At 42.1% G+C, this 22,712-nt stretch overlaps 1 protein-coding gene and 1 long non-coding RNA gene across 6 annotated transcripts in view; both read right to left on the bottom strand.

Moving 5' to 3' along the window:
- Positions 1-108: 108 nt before the first annotated feature.
- Positions 109-7,495, bottom strand: LOC310644655. Its single transcript, XR_014493331.1, has 5 exons — positions 7,485-7,495; positions 5,211-5,288; positions 4,181-4,331; positions 3,118-3,208; positions 109-1,608 (listed from the first exon to the last, which is right to left on the bottom strand). It is a non-coding gene; the product is annotated as an uncharacterized lncRNA (long non-coding RNA).
- A 3,547-nt stretch (positions 7,496-11,042) lies between these two features.
- The window catches only part of PHACTR4 (phosphatase and actin regulator 4), a 76,713-nt gene continuing 65,043 nt past the window's right edge, over positions 11,043-22,712 (bottom strand). For all 5 annotated transcript variants that reach the window (XM_083369659.1, XM_083369660.1, XM_083369657.1 and 2 more), the window contains 7 exons: positions 21,127-21,374; positions 20,204-20,360; positions 18,512-18,567; positions 17,651-17,712; positions 16,455-16,592; positions 14,129-14,205; positions 11,043-12,818 (listed from right to left, as the gene is read on the bottom strand). In XM_083369659.1, coding sequence (XP_083225785.1) covers positions 12,803-12,818; positions 14,129-14,205; positions 16,455-16,592; positions 17,651-17,712; positions 18,512-18,567; positions 20,204-20,360; positions 21,127-21,374 — 754 coding nt within the window. In that variant the 3' untranslated portion in view covers positions 11,043-12,802. The remainder of the gene's footprint in view (positions 12,819-14,128; positions 14,206-16,454; positions 16,593-17,650; positions 17,713-18,511; positions 18,568-20,203; positions 20,361-21,126; positions 21,375-22,712) is intronic.

Genomic DNA, 22,712 nt, shown 5'->3' with positions numbered 1-22,712 from the left:
GCTCCATCAGACAGAGAAAATGCAATTGATCAATTTTTGTTTTAACCTTGATACAAATACTCCAAGTTGCTCAGAATGTACAGAAATGTACCATGTAACAACAACTTTCAACGACTTTATTGATTAGCCCTTGGGCCATATCAAAGTGCAAAGTTCCAGCAACAAACCGTCACCAAAACTTGATAAAAGCAATCCAAAGTGGAATTTGATAAAATACAATTTAAAATGGAATTAAAATAAAATAAAATACAATCTAAAATGAAATTGTAATAATGTACAATAACTTAACATATAGATAAAATATGATAACATATTTCCGGAGTCGCCCTTGCAATCTACCCCAATCAATCCCACATATGCAGATCTTAACCGGATCATTTTAAGTACTGTGCTACGTTAAATGTTATTTTCAAGTTCTGACCGGACATAAGGTAAGTTATTTTGATGTGGGGATCCCAATGGTTCATTCGTTTGGTATATAGACCAAGATACCTGCCTCTCACCCTCTTATACAGACAACAGTCAAATAGGATGTGAGCCAGGACCTCTGCCGCTCCGCAAATGCAGACGCTCATTGATGTACCGTGTAAGTTGGGTTAAAATGAATTATAGCTTAACTAATCAATAACATGAAGACTTGGCCTTTAATACATATATTTGCTTGTAAATATATAAAGGTTTACAAAGGCATAAGCCAATGTTAAAGAGGGGAAAACAAAAATACCCAATTATCAAGTATCAGTAATATATAAAAAGGACTGACAAAAGGCAGAGGAATTCAGGATTATGTTCCTCTTAACACCTTCTGTTCAGCGTAACATCCCCAGCCACGGCAGTGGCATCAAGCAGAATCTCCAAAATTTGGCTAAGCGAGGTTTGTTAAAGCACAGCTTGTCCCGATTCAAATTAATAGGTTCGTAGATGTTCATAGATGTCATGAGGGTGACAGTTCGTTCTCCAAGCTTGTGGGCTGATTTCCGAACATTTAGTTACCAGACTACGTAACATCTTCAGCGGCGTTCAGGGGTCCCTTAAACCAGAACTATGCAACTGTGACAAATTTAATACTTTTGGACTTCAGCTCCCAGAATTCCTCAGCCAGCTGTGCTCGCTGAGGAATTCTGGGAGCTGAAGTCCACAAGTCAGTTGTCCTGGTTGCAGACCCCTGCCCTAAATGAACCTTCACCCTCATCCTACACCCGAGCTAGATATTTGTCACTATTGCTTACATGATTATTTACAAAGTAGTTTCATGGCAAACTAAGAAAAACCAAATAATTCAAGTTTGTACTGTTTAATCGCAGGTGCAGTTTTGTTCTATAACCCTGCACTACAATTGCTGCTGCAGTCTGCATTGCATAAAAATCGATGATGTTATCCATTCAGTTGTGTCGAACTCTTGGCCATTCTATGGGTCAGGTCTCTCCTCAACTTCCAATCTTGCATTGCTTTCAGTTGTTCTGTGCTCTGACTGGTTCATTACTGCCGGCCTTTTATCGGATGCTTTTTTGTCTAACGCTTTTATTTCTCCAAGCTTGTCCAAGTAGTTTCTCTTCCACAGCAATACTGAGAACAATTCGTGCTTTCAGTATTTCCCTTTCAAATAACCTGACAAGGAAAAGCAAAACAAAAATGAGCTAGAACTAGATTTTTGATCGCTACAGATCTCAGTAATTCAACTCAGTAGAAAAATACCCATTTAACTCAGTGGGGTGGGGGGGGGGGTAGAAGATGGTGTGGGTGAGAAAACCTGGGTTTAAAAGTTTCAAAATTATAGTGTATATGCGTAATTCGTTGCCGTTATTTTATTTTATTTATTATATTTTGAACTTTTGTAAGGGGTGCAAGAATACATCACAAGCATTCTAGGGGTGCGGGGTATAGAAAAGGTTGGGAACCACCGCATTAACTAAAAGCAGGAATTTCATTCCCTTAAGGTCATGCAAAATATGATTCCAATTAACTAATACATTTATATAATTTTGTGGGTCTATTGCTATTTTCAGTCAATACTGTACTTCACCTAGTGTTGATCGGACAACTTGAGGCAACTTACAGATAAAATCCTAACACCTGTTTCCATTTTATGAAAACCTGCAAGGAACTGTAAATTAGGTTCTCCAGTTCAAAATCCAGAAAGCCCATACGAAGAAGAAAAAAACAAACACGTTTAACATGAAGTGAAGCATAGAGTAAGTGTGTTCAAGCTTGACAACTTTTAAGACCTGTGAACTTCAAATCCCAGTAATCCCAGAAACATTTAAGACTTGGCTACTTGGGGACTTTAATTCCCAGATTCTGGGACTTGGAAGTCCACAAGTCTTAATCATGGCCTAGGCTGGATACCCCCAAGCATAGAACAAGGAAAGGATGCAAACAAAATGTCTCCTGCATGGTTTATCTCCTCTGTCACAGTCCAGGGACTCAGAGAAGCAGTAGGAATATGCAGGCTGCAGACCACGGAGGTCCAACTTGCTCTCCAACAGCGTGGAAGGGGACCGTATGTCATGGAGCCCTGAGGCCTACACTCCCATACGCCACATGGACAGAGCTGAGAGAGAAACCTCTCCAGGTGTCCCTGTTGGGGGAAATACATCAGAGACCACTGTCATTTCTCCAAGAGGGGGGGAATGGAGCAAGACAGTCCTTGATTTACAACCATGTTTAATGACTGTTCAATGTTATAACAGCAATGAAAAAAAAATATTCATGTCCTCAGTTACAACTGTTGCAGCATCCCTAAAGTCCTACAACAAAAATTCAGGTGCTTGGCAAGCAGCATGTTTATAATGGTTGCACTATCACGTGATCACCTACAACCTTCCCAGCTGGCTTTGGACAAGCCAAGTCAATGAGAGAGTAAGTTGGATTCGTTTAACCAGTGATTCTCTTTAACAAATGTGGCCAAAAATAGAAGCAGGACGACTCATTTAAACTTATGTAGCAATAGAAATTCTGGTCCCTTTGTGGCATAAGTTGAGAACTACCAGACTACCTGTATTCAGATCATGAGCAAGAGGGGGGAAAAAAGCTTTCACTAGACATCCTTGAAGACCACCACCCCTCAAATGCTGGTTACAATGTGAACGAGACGGGGGGGGGGGGGATCACAAGTACCTGGGGGGGAGGGGTTGTCCAAAAATATTTCTCCCACACATTTCAAGAATGAGCTGCCACTGCCATCTTCCTGGTTGGACTTTCAAGCCTGCTGAAATACAGAATCAGAAACACAAAATATGTTAGCGTCTTCCAATTTGTGGCTCTTGCTACATTCCAGGTTGGGTTACAAAGTTTGGGTCTCCTTCACTTTTTCAAGGTTCCATTGGAACATGCAGAAATGACAGGCACTAAGGAGGCAAGCAGAATGTCTCCTGCATGGTTTATCTCCTCTGTCACAGTCCAGAGACTCAGAGAAGCAGTAGGAATATGCAGGCTGCAGACCACGGAGGTCCAACTTGCTCTCCAGCAGCGTGGAAAGGGACCGTATGTCATGGAGCCCTGAGGCCTACACTCCCATACGCCACATGGACAGAGCTGAGAGAGAAGCCTCTCCAGGTGTCCCCGCTGGATTATGTGAACCACAAATTGCTGCATTGCTGGAAATGTGGCTAGTCTTCATGATTTCACATAACTGTAGCTCAAGATAAAAATTGAAAAGAAATAGGAGGCCAACAGTATCTTAAAAAGTCACCTCTCCAACTAAAATCACTTGCAATTACAGCTCTTCTAGAAATCAGCATTTTGGGGAGCCCCATGTGCTATTCCAAGTAGACATTTCCAACAAAAGCAACTTGAGTTATAGAATTTGCAAGACAGTCTAATAGGAGAAAAACATTGCACCGATCCAGATTGTTACATCAGAATTTCCAGCAAAAACAATAGCAAGGGATGATTCAGCCAAATCTAAGGCATCACAGATCAAGTTTGATTTTGGTTTTAAGTATTGGAGCTAGGATGTAGGTGTGCAAGCCTATCCCTTTAACACCACTGCAGTAGCCTTGTTCCTGGTTAGTCTTTCAACACACCTGAAACAAATGACCAGGCAACTCACAGTCCAGCTAGAGGCCTATGACGTTTAAGGAAACAATATAGTGCTAAAGTTCTATTGCTGAAAATTTGGCATCCCCAAGGGATGCCAAACTGCCCATGTAAAGCTAAAAGAGCCCAGGAAATCCCATACCTTCTGCTTTTGAATCAGATTATATTCACAGCATCAAACATCGTCCATGATCTGAAAATGGTCAGAAGGACAAATAGAGGAATGTATCAAGTGCCATAAGATGGTCAGGATGTTCAATCAGCATCAAAATTCAGCCAAACCAGAAGGCTGCCTGCATGGGAAAGAAAGCAAGTGGGTGACAAAAACTGAAAACCTTAACTGCAACAGGTCTGTACTTTCCCCTCCGATTTCTTTTATATACTTATATTTATATATTTTATATATTTCTTTTATATCGCTATTCTTTAAGGGAATTCCAACCAACTACCTACCCCCAAACCACATCAGAGCACGTACACAAAGTTCCAAGTATCCCAAAAGTAATATAAACAGACATGTTTGTGTTTGCTTGGAAAGCCATTTTTGCTTGATCAAATGTTTCCTGCATGGTTTATCTCCTCTGTCACAGCCCAAAGACTCAGAGAAGCAGTAGGAATATGCAGGCTGCAGACACGGAAGATCCAACTTGCTCTCCAACAGTGTGGAAGGGGACCATACGTCATAGGACAGAAGCCTACGCTCCCATACGCCACAGGGACAGAGCTGAGAGAGTGCCACCTCTCCAGGTATCCTTGTTGAACCAATCACCTTGAATACATCCCTCCATTTATATGAATTTAATTAGAACTATGGGCATTTATTCAAGGGAAGAATGCCCTTGCTCCTAAACTAAGGAAGATGCATTTATCTTAATTAAGCTTTGCAATCTGGATAACTTAAAAATGTTCCTATTAATTGTCTTTTTAAAGACTGAAAATAGCCATCGCTATACCGTAAAAAAACAGAATTGTAATCAAACAATGCGTTAGAATGACTTCAACCTTTGTCTTCTTCCAATGCTTTACATTAGTTAATTGAAAGTATATTGCTGCTTAATTAAGCACAAGTACATTAATTATGAGCAATTGAGTTTTTCAAAAAAATAAGCAGAAGTGTAGAGTAACAGCTGTGCATCAAAACTTAAAAAATAAGGGGAAAAGTTTATTAATACCTTTATGCTTCAAAGTGTTCATCTTTGAGCTACAGGGCATTTTCAGGAACATCAAACAGAAACCAATGAGGTTCTTGCCTGCAATAAAACTTACATTAGAAATGAATACAACTAGCATTGGCACCAAGCAATGCCCATGGCACTAGAAATGATTTGGAAAAAATGATAAGCAGCTTTGGGAGCTATAGTATATGCTTAAAATGTGCAAACCTAGAGACAATTATAACTGATACTATAATGACTCAAGAAGGCACAATTCAACATAATCCATGATCCAGCCATGCACATAAATGCTGAACTATTTAACATTTCTGAGCACATTAAAGCTCAACTTTAAACCAACTTTCAGAATAAAGGAGGCACATTTGAGACCTACTTTTCCTGTTAAATTATAGGGTTTGGGCTATACTCGCCATATAAGACTACCCCACTGCATACAAAGTCTGCTTGGATTGGGTGGGTCAGCTCTCCCTCCCTGCCTGCCCAGCCCTCCCTGTCTCCAAGACAATCCGAGCTGTAGTACATTTTAGAAAAATGCCATTTATATCCCGCCCTTCTCCGAAGACTCAGGGCGGCTTACAATCTAAAGCACAAATCAATGTGCTTAGCAATGAAGGAAGTACACTTCCGGCATCCAGAGCCTGCCTGCGTTTCTTTAACCTCCACATGCTTCTGTTCAGCGTTGTAAACCTTGCTGCTGTTAGTATCCTGGGTGACTCTTCTCCAAATCCCCTCTACCCCAACCCGTGCTCCCAGTGTGTGCCTATCCCTCTCCAACCAACTGTCCCCCCATCCCTGTCCCAGGGCCACCCTCCAGCAGTCCCCGGCTCCGGTCCATCTGACACCGAGGGAAAACAGCCGGCCCTTGCCTCCAGCGCACAGGCTATAGCATGCAGACCCAGCACAGGTCCCACCGCAGGCAAGGGAACAGCTGGCATGTTTTGTAGTGCCCAGGCTCCCTGTAGGGCAGGGGTAGGCAACCTCGGCTCTTTTATGACTCATGGACTTCAACTCCCAGAATTCCTGAGCCAGCATGGCTGGCTCAGGGATTCTGGGAGTTGAAGTCCATGAGTCATAAAAGAGCCGAGGTTGCCTACCCCTGCTGTAGGGCAAGGCAGACTGGGCTGTCCTCCTGAGTGCCTGCGGGGTCCTCAGCAAAGCCCCGCGATGCAGGCTCTTGCAAACTCCGTGAAGCAGCTGGTCGTCGGGTTTGCAGAGCCAGGAACCGACCATGGGCTTGCAGATTAGGGCCAGACCTCCTCCTCCCTTGTTTGTCGAGCGGCCGGTCATGGAGGGAGCTGTGTGCAGTGGGGGGGGATGAGTAGGTGAAGCAGGGCTTGGTTTTGGAACGAGACCCCCCCCTGCGTAGTGTCGGGCCCCCAGGGCTCGACAACGGACAGCAATTTTGTGATTCCCTCCCCCTTCCTCCCTCCCATCAATGAGCTGCCGAGGTTGCCTGCCTCTGTGTGTGTGTGTGTGTGTGTGTGTGTGTGTGTGTGTGTGTGTGTGTGTGTGTGTGTAGGGGTGTTGCCTCTGGTTTTCCCCGTAACATCGGAGAATAAAACCGCCCCTAACCCCCGGCGTTTAAGACGACCCCCGACTTTTAAGATTTTCAATGGTTTAAAAAGTCGTCTTATACGCCGGAAAATACGGTAAACTTTCCCTATTCCCAACCCGATTGTATTTCGAGTAATTCACAGAACCTTTTTTTTTTATTATTCCCTCTAAAAGGACTTAGGAGCCAATTCCAATAAGTATTCAACCATCATCTATTTGGCATCACTTCAGCACGGGAAAGGGGGAGAATATCTTTTAATAATTCGGGGATGGGCGGACAAAGGCTGCAGTGCATAATTTTTTTTATTTTTTTTATTTTATTTTAATCCCATTTATATCCCGCCCTTCTCCGAAGACTCAGGGCGGCTTGCAATCTAAGCACAAATCAAATGTGCTTAGCAAATTTGTGTAAGATTAAATCTGTGTAAGATTCACCTTGCCCTTTTTCAAAAACACCTTGATTAAAAATAAACGATTGCTTTTATAAGGTCAAGTCTTCCTTATGCCATTTCTTAACGGCCACTGCAATTGTTTCTATTGATGCACTAATATCTAAAGCCGCCCGGAACCGCTAAGGGTCGGGAGGGACATAGTTAATAAACGCATTAATAACTCTGGACGTGCAACGCTAATTAATCTTTTATCTTATTAAAACATCAAGTAAGCCACTGCCGCAACCGCCGTATTTAGCCAAATCTACCACCGACAGGAACTCACCTCCGTCCACCGCGTGCCAAAGAAAGAACGAAAAAGCCCCCGACGCTCCTATTTATAGTTCGCTGAGGATGCCGGGAAAAGCAAATATCGCACGCGCCGGAGAAATCCTGCGGAAGGTCATCAATCGAAAGCCAATGAGATTCGATTGGACTGTTTCACGCAACCTTCGCTTCCGGTTGTCCTGCGGCGCCTCAAGGCTGCGGGACAAAATATTATAATAGCCAAAACCACTCAAGCAGGCGAGGCTCGAGTCTTCCCGCATCGGTTTTCATTCCTCGAAGGTGTCTTGTTTCGCTGCTTTATTCTCTGCCAGACGGAAAATGCCACTGCGTGGAATTGGAAACCGCACGTTTTCTATACAGGACATCTGTTTTGGCAGCAGTACGCATGCGCTAAGTAGCGGGAGGCGAAACGCTTCAGCCGGACGGGGATGAGCCCCAAATCTCGAAGATGAAGCGAGATTTCCCGAGAAAACAAGGTGGAAACGCTGCGATTGCAAGCACGCCCCCTACTGACCAAAGGCTAGCAGCTTTCCTAACAAGAAAGGATTTTTCCCTCTAGTTTTTCTCAGATTTTCTATCGAATTGCTAGAAGAATATAATGCACTTTTTCTTAATTGTTTTAGAATAGAAGGGTCTATTTTTCAAACCTCAAAAATAAGGTTTTCCCCAACCTATCTTTATATTGGACTATACTTGTAGACACTAAGATGATTAGAACAATTAACCAGTGGAACAACCTGCCTCCAGAAGCTGTGAATGCTCCAACACTGGAAGTTTTTAAGAAGAGACTAGACAGCCATTTGCCTGAAATGGTATAAGGGAAGGGTCTTCAAACTTGGCCCTTTTATGACTTGTGGACTTTGACTCCCAGAATTACTCAGCCAGCATGCCTGGCTGAGGAATTTTGGCAGTTGAAGCCCACAAATCATAAAAGGGCCATGTTTGAAGACTGCTGGTATAAGGTTTCCTGCCTGACTAGATGACCTCCAAGGTCCCGTCCAATTTTTTATTATTATTACACACCCTCTTCACAGAATGACCTGTTTTCCTTGTTACCTTCTGGGAGGCGGCTTCGTAGTATCCAGAACAGAACATCCAGATTCAGTCATAATTTCATTATGTAGGACGAAAACACACACACACACACACACACACACACACACACACGTTTATAACAAGAGTCTTCTAAGACATAGAAAAGCCAAAGAAAATTGCATAAGCAGCAAAAAAAATAAAAAGTAACACCATGTATATTTTTTTCTTCTCTCACTGGAAGCTGTCACGATAAATAGCCTCCAGCAGGGGCTTCAGAAAAAGCAATAATGTTCCATCAGAGATCTGAGTGGCTCTAGTTGTTGTGAAAGCAAAAACAATGAATGCAGCCTGTTAATTTACAGAAATAGCTTTCCAGGGGCTCTAGACCAGGGGTCTCCAACCTTGGCAACTTTTAAGATTTGTGGACTTAGTTGCCAAGGTTGAGAACTCCTGCTCTAGAGGGGCTAGAGATAAAGGGGTAAATTTAATTACATCTGTTTAACCAGCTTAAGTCAGGGAAGCCTACACACCCATTAATAGCCTTCATGAAACATGCTAGCCAAAATCAAATAACAAATACACAAAAGTAAGCCTCCAGATTACAGAAAGCTGTAAAACTGCATAAAAAACCTCATGTATTCAATAAATCAATTTGCCAGCTGACCCGAATTCATTGCTGCTGTTACTAGTAGCATTGGCTTCTGAAATAAACCAACCTCCTTTCCGATATGCTCTTCATTTCATCGGCCTGATGGTGCTCTCCTAGCTGGAAAAAGCGAACCGCAGGGGCATTTTCTTCCGACAATTCCATATAGTATTAAGCTTGTGAACTCTAAAGCTTCCTCTTTCTGTTATGTATTCCAGATGGACAGTGATTAATATTTGTTATTTATATGTAAGGGTCTAGGTTCATACATATGTTGTATATAGTTTAAATGTGTGTTATGTATATACTTTTGAGAGCAAGCAAATATTTTTTTATTTTTAATGTGTACCAATGTGCCCACAGTAAAAATAACAATAAAGTTCATTCAGTCTGTCTGTCTGTTTCTATCTATCTACCTACCTACCTATCTATCTATCTATCTATCTATCTATCTATCTATCTATCTACCTACCTACCTAGCTAGCTACCTACCTACAAGTTTCAATGTTAAGAGGGAATGGATTGCTTGACCTGTTTAGATCAAGGAGTGAAACTTCAAAGAGATTCTGCCTTGTTAGTAACCAACATTTCTGAAGACTGACCAGTAAACATATTCACCTTGGAAGTGATTTTGGTTGAAATTCTTTTTTTTTTACTTCCACCAACATTCCATTTAAAACCGGCATGTCCCATCTTTTGACTTGCCTGGTCCCCACTGACTGAAAAAGAATTGTCTTGGGCCACGTATAAAATATATAATTAATGCACATAAATATCAGTAAAAACATCACGTAACATTAAAGGTTTGCAATCTTGTGGGGCCGCATCTCTAGCTGTCCAAGGCTCCATGACATGCCTGATCTAAAAGAAATTAAATGTAGGTAAGAAGCTAGCACCAAATTAGCAGCTTCAACATGCCCCAATGTACTATGAGAGCATAGGCTTCACCATGAAAATTTTAAATTAAGCCCCAAATGGTTAGGCTTACACAATACATGTGTATATATTCATTATGGTATTACTTTTATGTGCAAGCAACATTCTGCAACTGCAGAAAGGTGCAAGCAATACATTAAGCATAAGCCATTATTCAGAGCAGTGTTTCTCAACCCTGGAAGTTTAAAATGTCTGGATTTCAACTGCCTGTATTCCCCAGACTGCTGGGAATTCTGGGACCTGAAATCCACACATCAACAAGTTGCTACGGTTGAGAAACATTGGTTTAGCACAATACACCACAAAGTTCATGCAATAAATCATGCCTAAACTAAGCAATCTTGTTTTACACCAACCCTATTGTATTCCCCCCACCCAGTGGTGGGATTCAGCTGGTTCGCACCACTTCGGCAGAACTGGTAGTTAATTTTTTTGTTGCCCAGCCCCAGAATGGACTTCCGGAAGCGGCATCCACACAGAGAACTGGTTGTTCACACATTTGAATCCCACGCACCCCTCAATCCTTTGAATGTGCATTTAGTAGTTCATTCAGTGAAGTAACTATGTTGATAACTTCAAGGACCTTGCCTGCAGAAGCCAGTTAAAATGTAGAATTTTTTTTTGTTAACATCTACCGTAAATCATCCGGCACTTCATTAAGAATATGATGTGGTTTTCAAGACCACGTAAACAGAGCACACTGGTATTATTGGGAACGCAAAAAGGCCCTTGGATATTGAAACAGAGATTGCAAGTATTTCAATAGAAGTGATTGAAATATGCACCATCCCATTTCCTATCTACCTGCAGAGATAGATAAGATACTCAATCACTCTCAAATAAATCTACAAATAAACACCCCTCTGTTGTTACTCATTAAAAAAATTGTATGCGTTATGGTGGGAAAGAAGAAACAGAACGAAAAGCAAGAAGGGTTTTTTCCTAAAAAAAATTTATTTCATACAATCTTGTTGATAGGAAGACAACACAATGATTTCCTTAATAGAGATTTTATACATCATGAAAAAAATTGCTCAGAACAAGAGTACACTGGCACTTATCCCACAATCCACATCAAAATCTTTTCTTGTAACAAAAACTGCTCCTTACAAAACAAGGCCCCATTTTCCTCCCTTCACAGGAACACCAGAAAGGCAACTGGCATCGGCTGGAATGAGAATAGGGGGTGTGAAGGCAAGTTTGCCATGCCTTGCATTCCCCCAGAGACTCACCCACAGGAGGACCATTTCTTAAAAAGAAAGAAGATAAGAAGAGCCTGGGATTCAGCGGTCTACTGCCCTTAATCGCCACTGAAATCAGTCAGAATTTTTAAAATTCAAGAAGACTGGACCCAACTGACTGCACAATGTTTTTAAGATATCTGAATTCTGCCTTCTTGTGTCTGGGTCATCCTCCTCCAAGAAAGGTGTGTAGTTGCAAAAGTAGCAGCCAAAAAAAAAAAGGTCTTCTTCCAGCTTGAGGAAGCACAGCAATATCAGCTTCCAGCTTACATGCATCTATAAGCTTCTACGCGTGTGACCTTTTACAGATGTGTGATGTGCCACCAAACCAATCCTCGAACACAGAACCAACATCTAATACATGTCCCAATCCCCACTTTTGTATTTCCGCCCCCACCCCCACCTCCTTACTCCAGCGTCATAGGACACGCATCTCAGATGTGGCGATACCATTCAGAACCATTCTATAAAATCTATTAATGCCATGCCATCTTTTCTTTCCTTTCCTTAAAAGCGGGGTTTAAGCCCTTTGCAGATCGTTACGTTTCAGTACGTTTTTGCTACAAATCTAAGAAAAGGCAAGTTCCGTATTAATTTCAGGAAGTTGCTTTTTTTTTTAAAAAAAGAAGAAGTCACGATTTTTAAAAATACAGTATATTCCACGTCATCTGCTTCTTAAAGGCAACTCATTTCAGGCTTTGCAGTTCCTGTTAAACAGGCCTAAAGGTGCATCCCTTCCCCACAGAAAATTCAGTCTCTTAGCTTTATAGCAAATGTGAGTGACTAGGGAGCTTCTTGCCCTCCATTTTTTTAAAAAAAATTATGTTTCTCCCCCCCCCAAGATGCAGCATATACCATGTTAGAGCTCAACAATTCTTCCGCTAGAGAACATACGATTGGTCAGTAGTGATTCTGCAAATTAGTAACTCAGAAAAAAAAGCAGCCCCTAAGCACCTTTCCCAAATCTCCAGTAATATGTCAGTTAAAAGTTTCTTCTGGGTACAGCATAAGGTAAGTACGTGCACGCTTCTCATTCCATAGCTCAAGTCTGCTCCGATAGTCTCGCTTTCCTTTGAGTCAGGGATGTTAAAACTGTTCAGAATTAGGCAGAAGACAAAGAATCAAGGGGCATCATCCGTTTGTATTGCCATATATCTGAGGTATAATGCTTTCGACTGTGACTTGCCCCGCTGTCTGATCTCATGGCACTTGTGACAAATTTCCTTTCAATGAAATGCTAACTTCGGGACAAGGGCGTTCCCATCCCTGGCCCATTTCTTGGTGAAAAGAAACTTTTCTTCTAGTTGTGTGGACGAAGGCTAATCTCAAACAAGCCTCAAGATTCCTCTTCAACTTGTGAGAAAGGAAATGATAAAACATGGCTAGTTCGCTTCTCCTCCAGTGACCGATCGTGCTTCTTGCTGTTTTTCTTTTTTTAAAATTTTTTTTAAAAAATCCTCAAGGCCGATGATATCTGCAAGACAGGTATAAAGAATCATTTATCTATCTATCTATCTATCTATCTATCTATCTATCTATCCATCCATCCATCCATCTATCCATCCATCCATCCATCATCTATCCATCCATCCATCCATCCATCCATCCATCCATCCATCCATCCATCCATCTGTCTTTCCATCCATCCATCCATCCATCCATCCATCCATCCATCCATCCATCCGTCTATCTCATATAGCCACACATCTTACAAAACGTAACCCTGGTACAACCATCACTTAACAACACGTAGAAAAACAGACAATATAAAAAGATAAAATCCAGATTAAAATAAAAATTATAAAAACAAATATATTGACCCTAGGCAAAAGGAGGATAAGAATGGGCACCTAGTAATGGAGCCATCTAAATGTATCTTCACTTCTCTGCCAATCCCAGGTGTTAATACAAGATTTCTAGAGGGGTTTTCTTTAGAGGTTTTTAATCTGCCTTTATTATTCTTATAAATAACCCAAGGTGTGAACATACGTGATAGTCCCTTCTCCTCCTATTTTCCCCAGTTCAATGTTCCTGTGAGGTTGCTGAGAGAGAGGGACTACCTCAAAGTCACCCAGCTGGCTCTTTCCTGTCTAAGACAGGACTAGAACTCACTGTCTCCTGATGATTGGCCCAAAGTCGCCCAGTTGGCTTCCATGCTTAAGGCAGGACTAGAACTCACAATTACTAGTTTCTAGCCTGGTGGTTTTAACCACTAGACTATAACCAGGTCTTGAGGGTTTTCCAGAACATCAAAACAGATGGAGCTTATCTAAATTCAGGAGGAAGAACGCTCCACAAGGCATTGCAGAGAAGGCATATATCCTGAGATATATGGTTGCTAATTGACAGTATCACAGAATGCCTTCTCTGCTAGATCTAATGGGAAAGGCTGATGTAACCAAGGAGAGGCAGCCTCTTACATAATCCAGCTTTAGAGATGGGAACATTCAGATCAACTTCTACATGGTTTATATGTCCCATAAGAGACCTTCACAATTCTAGGTGATGCTGACTCTCCGCAAAATGAACATGCCCCAAACCTGAAACTTTAAATACTCTTCCAAGCCTATTTCCAAATAAACAGATTGTCAGTGCTAAAACATGTCAATGTTTGCAGCATTGACACGCCCCTTGCGTGGCCGTGGCTCAGCCTGAAGTACAACCTATTCTAAATATAAGGGAGATATAGCAGGCCAGAAGCTAAATTCTGCCCAGGGTGTGGCATGAACCTGACCCTCCTGCTATGGTGAGAGAGTCCACTGGAGCAATGGCCTCCTAGCATACCGAGTGAACTGCTTGCTCTCTTCATGCACTTCCATCTCCGAGCTCTTGAATTCGTTCAGCTCCTTCCGGATGGCAGCCTATATAAAAGGGGCAGAGAAATCCCATCAGTTCCCAGTTTCACGGTCGTCTCGACCCTATCCAAACGGCCCACCGTGGATGATCAGAAAAGTCCATGGGGAAGCCAGGTTCACTTAATGCCCTTGTGACTAAGTTAACAAGTGCAATGCTTCGCTTAACAACGGTGGCAAGAAAAGTCATAAGATGGGGCAAAACTCACTTAACAACTGTCTCCCTTAAGCAGCAGAAATTTGGGGATCAACTGTGGCCGTACGTCGAGGGCTACCTGTACATGAATGTGTCTACGTGTACACACACACACACACAGACCCCCTCCCACGCATAAACATGCACGCGCACACACACAGAGTTTTTTTATGGTCACCATAGGAGTCAGTTCCCCATTTTGGGTCTAGCTCAGGAAGTATCAGCCTGCAGGAGTGGGAGGATAGCTGGTAGGGAAAGTCATGCGATGCAGTAAGAAAGGAAACGGGTGGGGAGAAGGGATCTTAATACTCAGCGTTGGTGAGCAAGAGGATAAAAATCTTTATTTAGCCCTGCTATTAATATTAACGTAGCAACACAGATATACGTTAATGATAAAGAGTTTTGGGTCCTCCAGATACTGCTATCTGAACACCCAAGTTCCAACCCTTTGTCAGTGGCTATGCACACCGGTGTTGTGGGTAGTTATAAATTTATAAACATTTGGGAAGACTCGGATTTTCCATCCCAGTGTTAAAGGATGCTTTACAGTAGTTTATAAAGTCGATATTCTAAAACTGATGGGAGGGGGGAAAACTGCAAGACAACAACAACAACAAAAGGTGACAGAAAAGAGATTCCCCCCCCCCCTTCTGATGCACGTTTGGGTTTCGTTAAGAGTAAAAGGATGGCAGGATTGTATCAAAGGCTGTTAAAAATAGATCCGGTCTTGAAAACAGTCCTGGGAATAAAAAAAATTTTTAAAAGGCAGCTGAGGACAAAAGTGGAAGTGGAGCAAAGCTCAGGCCCATGCTGACAAAAGAGAATAACTCGATCGCTTTATACACCTAGTAGTAGCTGTAATACAGCACGCTAGGTTAAATGAATATCAAACCTATTTGGGGGTTGGCTCTGAGTGTTAATTAAACCCAGCTTGTTTTGGGGGGGAAATCAATGAATGGGAGGCGGCTATATAATTTTTATTAAATAACTTTTTAAAAGGAGAAAAACAATACAAATTTTAAAGGGGCAAAGTAAGGGAAATAAATTAATGTGTGGGGGGAAAGTATAAAGAAACAAACAAACAGGGAAGAGAAAGGAAAAAAAGACAGGAGAGGGTAGGAGAGGGCAGGGGGATGGGAATGGGGGATGACGATAAAAGAGAAGGGAAAGGTTCAGTGAATCGTATAAACCTAGAACATGCATTAATTAAATTGCAGTGATATTCAGATATAACAGACGTGCTCTGGGTTCCTTCGATTCCAGGGGTAGGCAACCTTGGCTCTTTTATGACTCATGGACTTCAACTCCCAGAATTCCTGAGTCAGCATAGTTGACTCAGGAATTCTGGGAGTTGAAGTCCACGAGTCATAAAAGAGCCGAGGTTGCCTACCCTTGGATTATGCCATGCTGCCTAGCAGGACTCAGGAAGCCCCTCTTCCTTATTTCAGCGCTTGCCCTCTGGAACCCCACCCTCCCAAAAATCTATATGGCTCCCCATGATGACATTCCAAGCATCTTTGAAGACGGGGGTCTTCTCCCAGTTTTTTTTTTTTTAAAAAGAACAACTCTTCCCCTGAAGACAACCATGAGAATTTTATGGCTCTGCAGAAATTGTGGTGCCTATGGATAATACTCTTTAAAGATAAATGGAACAGTGGAACAACCTGCCTCCAGAAGCGGTGAATGCTCCAACACTGGAGGTTTTTAAGAAGAGACTGGACAGCCGTTTGTCTGCAATGGTATAGGGCAGTGATGGCGAGCCTGGGAGTAGCATGGGCATTGAGCCTCTTTCTGGAGGTCTGTTATTATAGTCAGTGTGAGTGTGTGTGTGTGTGTGTGTGTGTGTGTGTGTGTGTGTGTGTGTTATTTTTTTAACTTTAAACTGCCCTGTGTTGTTTGGAGTTGGGCAGTCTCTAGGTTTTAACAATTAATTATTTAAATAACCAAGCTGGCCAGGTGGAGGCTTAATTATGTGAACATAGCAAAAGCAGGACTAGAGGGAGGCTGAGCAGAGTTGTTTTTTTTTACTTTGTAATTTTAACATTTACTTTGCCCTTTTTACCTTGTCAGCAGGAGTGAGTTTTGTCCACGGCTTGTCTGCTCTCCTGTCATAGTCATGGGCATCGGTTACCTCCACGTATTCATGAAACCTCAGGATCTTTCTGGCCTGTAGTTCAGCCACGGTAGGCCTTTGGCTAAGCTAAAAGGCAGAGAGAGAAAACCTACGTGCTAAAGTCATCACTCGATACTCTGCGACACAAGTGGAAGTGAGTGTAACAATGCCTTGATATCTGTGTAATGTCACACTTCCTGGGCATTGCACAGGGGCAGCAACACAGGAAAGCAGAAATGCTTGGGTGAAATTGTCCTTTGCAAAGTCTTATAATAACAGTTTTGCAAGACTAGGTTGCAAAGGCTTAACCTGAAAATCATGAGTATGCCAAACCCATCATTCTCACACGGCGGTGACTAGCTAACACTCCAAATAGCAGTGTTACAATAATAAGGCAAGTGTGTCACTTACTTCCATTTCCTTCTGGCCTTTGAAATCTCCAGGGATACATTTTCAAAATAAGCCTTTGCACTGTCTCATTTCCTCAAACCAGCAGCCTTCAGATTTATTGAGACAAGCCAGCTGGTTGGGATTTTGGAAAAGCTGAAGTCCTAATGCTTCTTTCTGGAGGGCACCGGTTTGAGGAAAGCTAAGATATATTCAGCAAAACCTCATTTCAGGGTTCTGAAAGTCTGATACTTGAGGTGGTTAAAGCCAGAAAGGGAACGACACAGAGAAACTTTGGGAAATGCAGTTTATATAACCATTTGGGGCTCACACTGACATCGTTGCAAAAAATTCAAAGGAGGCATTGGGTTAAGGTGGCGTTTCTCAGCCTTGGCAACTTGAAGTATGGACTTCAACTCCTAGAATTCTCTAACCAGCCACATATAAAGAGTCTCTGAACGGAGTCAGACCATTTATTCTGAGATTTTTTCCTATTCTTTTCATCTTCTAGAGCAGGGGTGTCAAACTCAATTTCATTGAGGGCCGCATCAGCATCTGGGCCCCGGGCCTTGTGTTTGACATGTCTGTTGTAGAGCACAGACTTGGCAGTAGCCTCCTGACCCACAGCAGGCCAGAGTCTGAAGCTCTTACCACTGTATTCTGAGTGAACATCTCAGGATAAATACTGAATAAATCCTGCAACACCTCTGTAGGTGGGGACATTCTCTGTAGGGAAGAACATCTGGACTATCTCATACCTTTCGAGTGAGCCTCCTTTTTATTTCCCTCTTCTCAGCCTGCCGATCAGCCTCATTTTTTTCTGCCGAAGAGGAGGGAAAAAAATAAAATAAAATCAAGATGCTGAAATCTCTTTCCAGGTTAGTTGCATGTGGACTACGATTAGATAAGGCCTCAGATGTGTATGTGTGCACACGTTGAGCAAATGGTTTCCCTCAGAGTAGTCTTGTGCACTTTAGGAACTTAGTCGGGGAGATTTCATAATACATAAAATATGGGCTATGTATTTATGTGCATTTATTCCCAGTAAAAGTCACCGTAAATTTTCGATCTAAATGGCCTTGGGATTCAACAGGTGCTGGATGTCTTTATCAAAATGAGACATGCATTCTAAGCTCCCCATCAATTACTATATTGTGTACAGGTTGTCCTCCATTTAGCAGTAGTTCAAAATTACCACAACATTGGAAAAAGTGATTTATAACCAGTCCTCACTCTTATGACCATTGCAGCATCCCCATGGTCACATGATCAAAGTTCAGTTGCTTTAGCAACCAGGATGCATTTATGGGCCTGCTGTGTCCCAGGGTCAAGCGATCACTATTTGTGACCTTCCCAGCTGGTTTCCAACAAGCAAAGTCAATGGAGGGAAGCCAGATTTGCTTAACAACCCCTGATTCACTTAACAGCTGCAGTGATCTGCTTAACAGCCATAGCAAAAAACATCATGAAATAAGGCATGATTCAATTAACAACTGCTTTGCTTAGCAATGGAAATTCTCGTCCCAAATGTGATCATAAGTTGAGGAGTATCTGTACAACAAGAGTATCAACTATCTGGCAGACAAGTAGAAAGGAAGTCTTGAGTTGCTGTTACTTACGCTGAAGTATATTCCTTTGCTCCAATTCTTCTGCCGTTGGTCTCTGGCTTAATCGCCTTTTTATTTTTTTAAAAGAAAAACATTTGTTTTAGGCAAAGGTAAGTATACAAAAACAGGCTTCGCATTACTCATAATACTAACATCATCTTTTTAAGGAAGTATTTTGGCTTTGAAGGATAAAAAGATGCTCTGGAAAGTGTAGGGCAGGAGTAGGCAACCTTGGCTCTTTTATGACTTGTGGACTTCAGCTCCCAGAATTCCTGAGTCAGCATGGCTGGTTCAGGAATTCTGGGTATTGGAAGTCCACCAATCATAAAAGAGCCAAGGTTGCCTACCCCTGGTAGGGGCATGAACCTTGCACTGGTTTGCAATTCTTCAAATCCAGCTGGCTTCCAACAAGCAAAATTAATGTGGGGGAAGCCTTCTCTAGGATTATATGGGGATTGTGGGGCCCAGCTGCAGAATGACTGGGAAAGGTGTGGCTGCTGTAAGAGCTGCCGGACATGTGCTACATGAGCCCACCTCCCGTTCCAAAACTGTGTTTTTGTTCTTGAAGCCAAAATGTTGCACAATCCTATCTTCTTGAAGGAAAGCTTTCCCCTGTAATGATACAAAATACTGTCAAAAAGGGCCAGGAATACTCTAGTCGTGCCTCAACTGTTAGGAAAAAAAAACCCTGGAGCCTCAAGGTCGCTCAGCAACAGCTGGCGGAGTACAAACCCTTCAAGTTAAGGATTGGAGTCTGATTTGCTTATGTCAGCAGAAATGAAGTTATAGGCCTTTCATGGAAACATTCAACATGCATTCAAAAAAGAAAAGCAAACATTTCCCTAAATCACTTTGTTACAATCCATGGTCCAGACACCATTTCCCACTTCTGATTGCACGTGTATCTTATTTTTTTTTTTTAAAAAAGAACAACTCTTCCCCTGAAGACAACCATGGGAATTTTATGGCTCTGCAGAAATTGTGGTGCCTATGGATAATACTCTTTAAAGATAAATGGAACAGTGGAACAACCTGCCACCAGAAGCTGTGAATGCTCCAACACTGGAGGTTTTGAAGAAGAGACTGGACAGCCATTTGTCTGAAATGGTATAGGGTTTCCTGCCTGAGCAGGGGGGTGGACTAGATGACCTCCAAGGTCCCTTCCACCACCACCACCACCACCACCACCACCACCACCATCATCATCATCATCATCATCATCATCATCATCATTATTATTTATTATTATTATTATTATTATTATTATTATTATTATTATTATTATTATTATTATTATTATTATTATTATTATTATTATTATTATTATCCTTAGTCACCCAGGTAGACCAAAGCTCTGTTCATAAGACTGGCAGGATCTAAACAGGTAACAGGACTGCATACCTTTAAAACTGGGGAATATGGTCTGGATGGCAAACATACCCATGATCGTGGGGTCCTTGGTGCTCTCTGAGGTTGCTGGTTTTCTTGCCAACGTTTCATTACCACACTAGGTAACATCATCAGCACTAGTTGGGTAATGAAATATCTGCAGGCAAATCACCAAGCTCAGAGAACCCCTCGGTTCAACCTTGAGCTACAAATATTCTCTTCCATCGGTACCCCCATGATCCTTGAGGACAATGCCCAAACAACATGTTACAAGTAAGCCACATGCTTGCTTTTACTGACTTTAGGCCTTCCTACCTGATTAGCGTTGTCCCGATCTGCTGTCGGATTTCATTCCACTCTTCCTTGCTCTTCCGAGGGAACGTGTTCTCACTTGGTAATTCCTGCCGGGGGGCCATGTTTCCCAATTTCATAGCCAAGGTGTCTTTCCTCTTGACTTTATTGGCCAGGGCCGCTAGGGAAAACAAGACAATCAAAAGCCAACTGAGGTATTTCTTGATCCAATTTAGAGAACCACCTGACACCATAAAGTCTTGGGTGCGTACAAACCAAAATAAAATTTAAAAAAGAATAATGTACATCTAGAAGAGAAACACGTACAAAAAAAATGAAACTAACATACAGGGAGTCCTTGACTTACAACAGTTCGTTTAGAGACTGTTCAAAGGTACAACGGCACTGAAAAAGGGGGCTTATGATTGTTTTTCACACTAACCATTACCCCATGGTCATGTGTGATCAACATTCAGGCGCTTGGCAACTGGCTCATATTTATGACGGTCGCAGAGTCCCGGGGTCATGTGGTCACCTTTTGCGACCTTCTGACAAGCAAAGACCACGGGGAAGCCAGATTCACTTAACAGCCATGTTGCCAACTTATCAACTGCAGTGACTCACACTTAAGAACTGAGGCAAGAAAGGTTGTAAAATGGGGCAAAACTCACTTAACAAATGTCTCCCTTAGCGACGGAAAATTTGGGCTCAATTATGGCTGTAAGTCAAGGACTACCTCTACATCCAACTATGCCTAAATCTTTAGATTCTGTTCCAGTTCTGCTTTCACGACATGTGATAGGCAATTAAGGCTGATTGATGTATTACTTGGGGCAAAACAATGTTCAATTAGAATCATACGTTTTGTTGCTTTTCCTAGCCAGTCCATAGTTCTGACATAAGTGGAGTAAATGTGATCTTAAAGGCAGGGAAGAGGAGACTCTTACTGTTCTGGCTTTCGTCTTCATCTTCCTCCTCCTCCTCTTCCTCCCTGTACAAAATGGGTCCCTCTGAATCCGAATCACTTGGTCCCTCGTCTTCATCCTGCACCGTCTGCAGGATCAGCCTAGGAATAACTGCAACCATTGGGGCCTCTCCAATGTAAACGTGGTGATTGGAAGGGCACGCATCTCCTGAGCCATCTTCCTCCTCCTCCTCCTCCTCCTCCTCCTCTTCTTCTTCTTCATCGTCTGGACTATCAAGTAAAAGACACACAATTATTCCCATTATATAACGAGTACTATTGTTATGAGGGTAGGCATTAATCAATAGTTCTAGAACTACCCTAGCAAAGCAAAAGGAGCAAGTGATGTGTAATATTCAATATGTTATAAGGAGACTTCCCTCCACAAGGAAGATGATCTGAGATTATAAATTCCAGAACTTGTTTAGACCTGAATTCTAGAAGCTGTCATCCCAACAATAAGGAAGTGCAATAGATTGAAAAATGTTTGGTTTGGAGAATCCAAAGATGCTCATTTACTTGTTTTTCATTCTCTCCTGAAAGAAAAGGATCCTTTCTCAGCTATTAATACTGGAGGCATAGGAGCAGCATATATACTGGGAACCCCACAGAAAAACTCCCCCATGCCAAGGACCCAATTAGGATAAGTCCCCAACTGTCTGCTATCTGACCTGGAAAAATTATCTCAATGTAATAAGATATTTTTCCACAAGCAAATTCTATACCTATTTGTCTGTCTATCATCCGTCTGTCTGTCTGTCTGTCTGTCTGTCTGTCTGTCTGTCTGTCTACCTATCTATCCAGTGGTTTTTTTTGCAAAAGAAAAAGATGCCGGAACCCACACACGTCATACAGCCCACCTTGCGTACCCTACAAGGTTCCATCCAAAAAAGGTGCCGGAACTCCGTTCTGAGCGTTCTATGACAAAAAAAAGCCATCTATCTATCTATCTATCTATCTATCTATCTATCTATCTATCTATCTATCTATCTATTCTATAATCTATTTATCATCTATCTAATCTATAATCGATTTATTATCTATCTATCTATCTATCTATCTATCTATCTATCTATCTATCTATCTATCTATCATCTATCTCATTTAGGTACTGCCCACCTCACTCTCTGAGTGAAATTACCAAGAGAAAAGAGTGTAAGTGTGGTATTATCAGCCCTTCAAGTACCGTACTCCAGACAAGATACCGAAACCATAAGTACTAACGCTACAGGTATTGTAAGGTTAGAGTAACCGAATCTTGCAATCTTGAAAGTACCTCTCCCCTTCTTTATCTTCACTTTCCAAAGAACTAGGGAAGAGCTCTTCTTCCTGCCTCACAGGGGTTACTCTCACTAACCATTACAGGTATTGGTTTGAGGGCAGCTTAACAAACTTTGCTTACTTTATTCTGGCTCTGTTTGCCTATAACATGCAATCTCTGCCTCATCTGGATACATGACTCTAGGGGTATGTGTGTGTTTGGGAACTCTCAAATTCCAGTCTAGTCTATTATAGCCATTCCCTTCACCTCATTCAGTTTGGGCAATAGGGCAGTTTCAAAAGACGCTT

The sequence above is a fragment of the Vipera ursinii genome (genome assembly GCF_947247035.1).
Source record: "Vipera ursinii genome assembly, chromosome: 9".
Classification (NCBI taxonomy): domain Eukaryota; kingdom Metazoa; phylum Chordata; class Lepidosauria; order Squamata; family Viperidae; genus Vipera; species Vipera ursinii.
The sequence above is the reverse complement of the archived record's forward strand: the minus strand, read 5'-3'. Positions and strand labels throughout refer to the sequence as shown.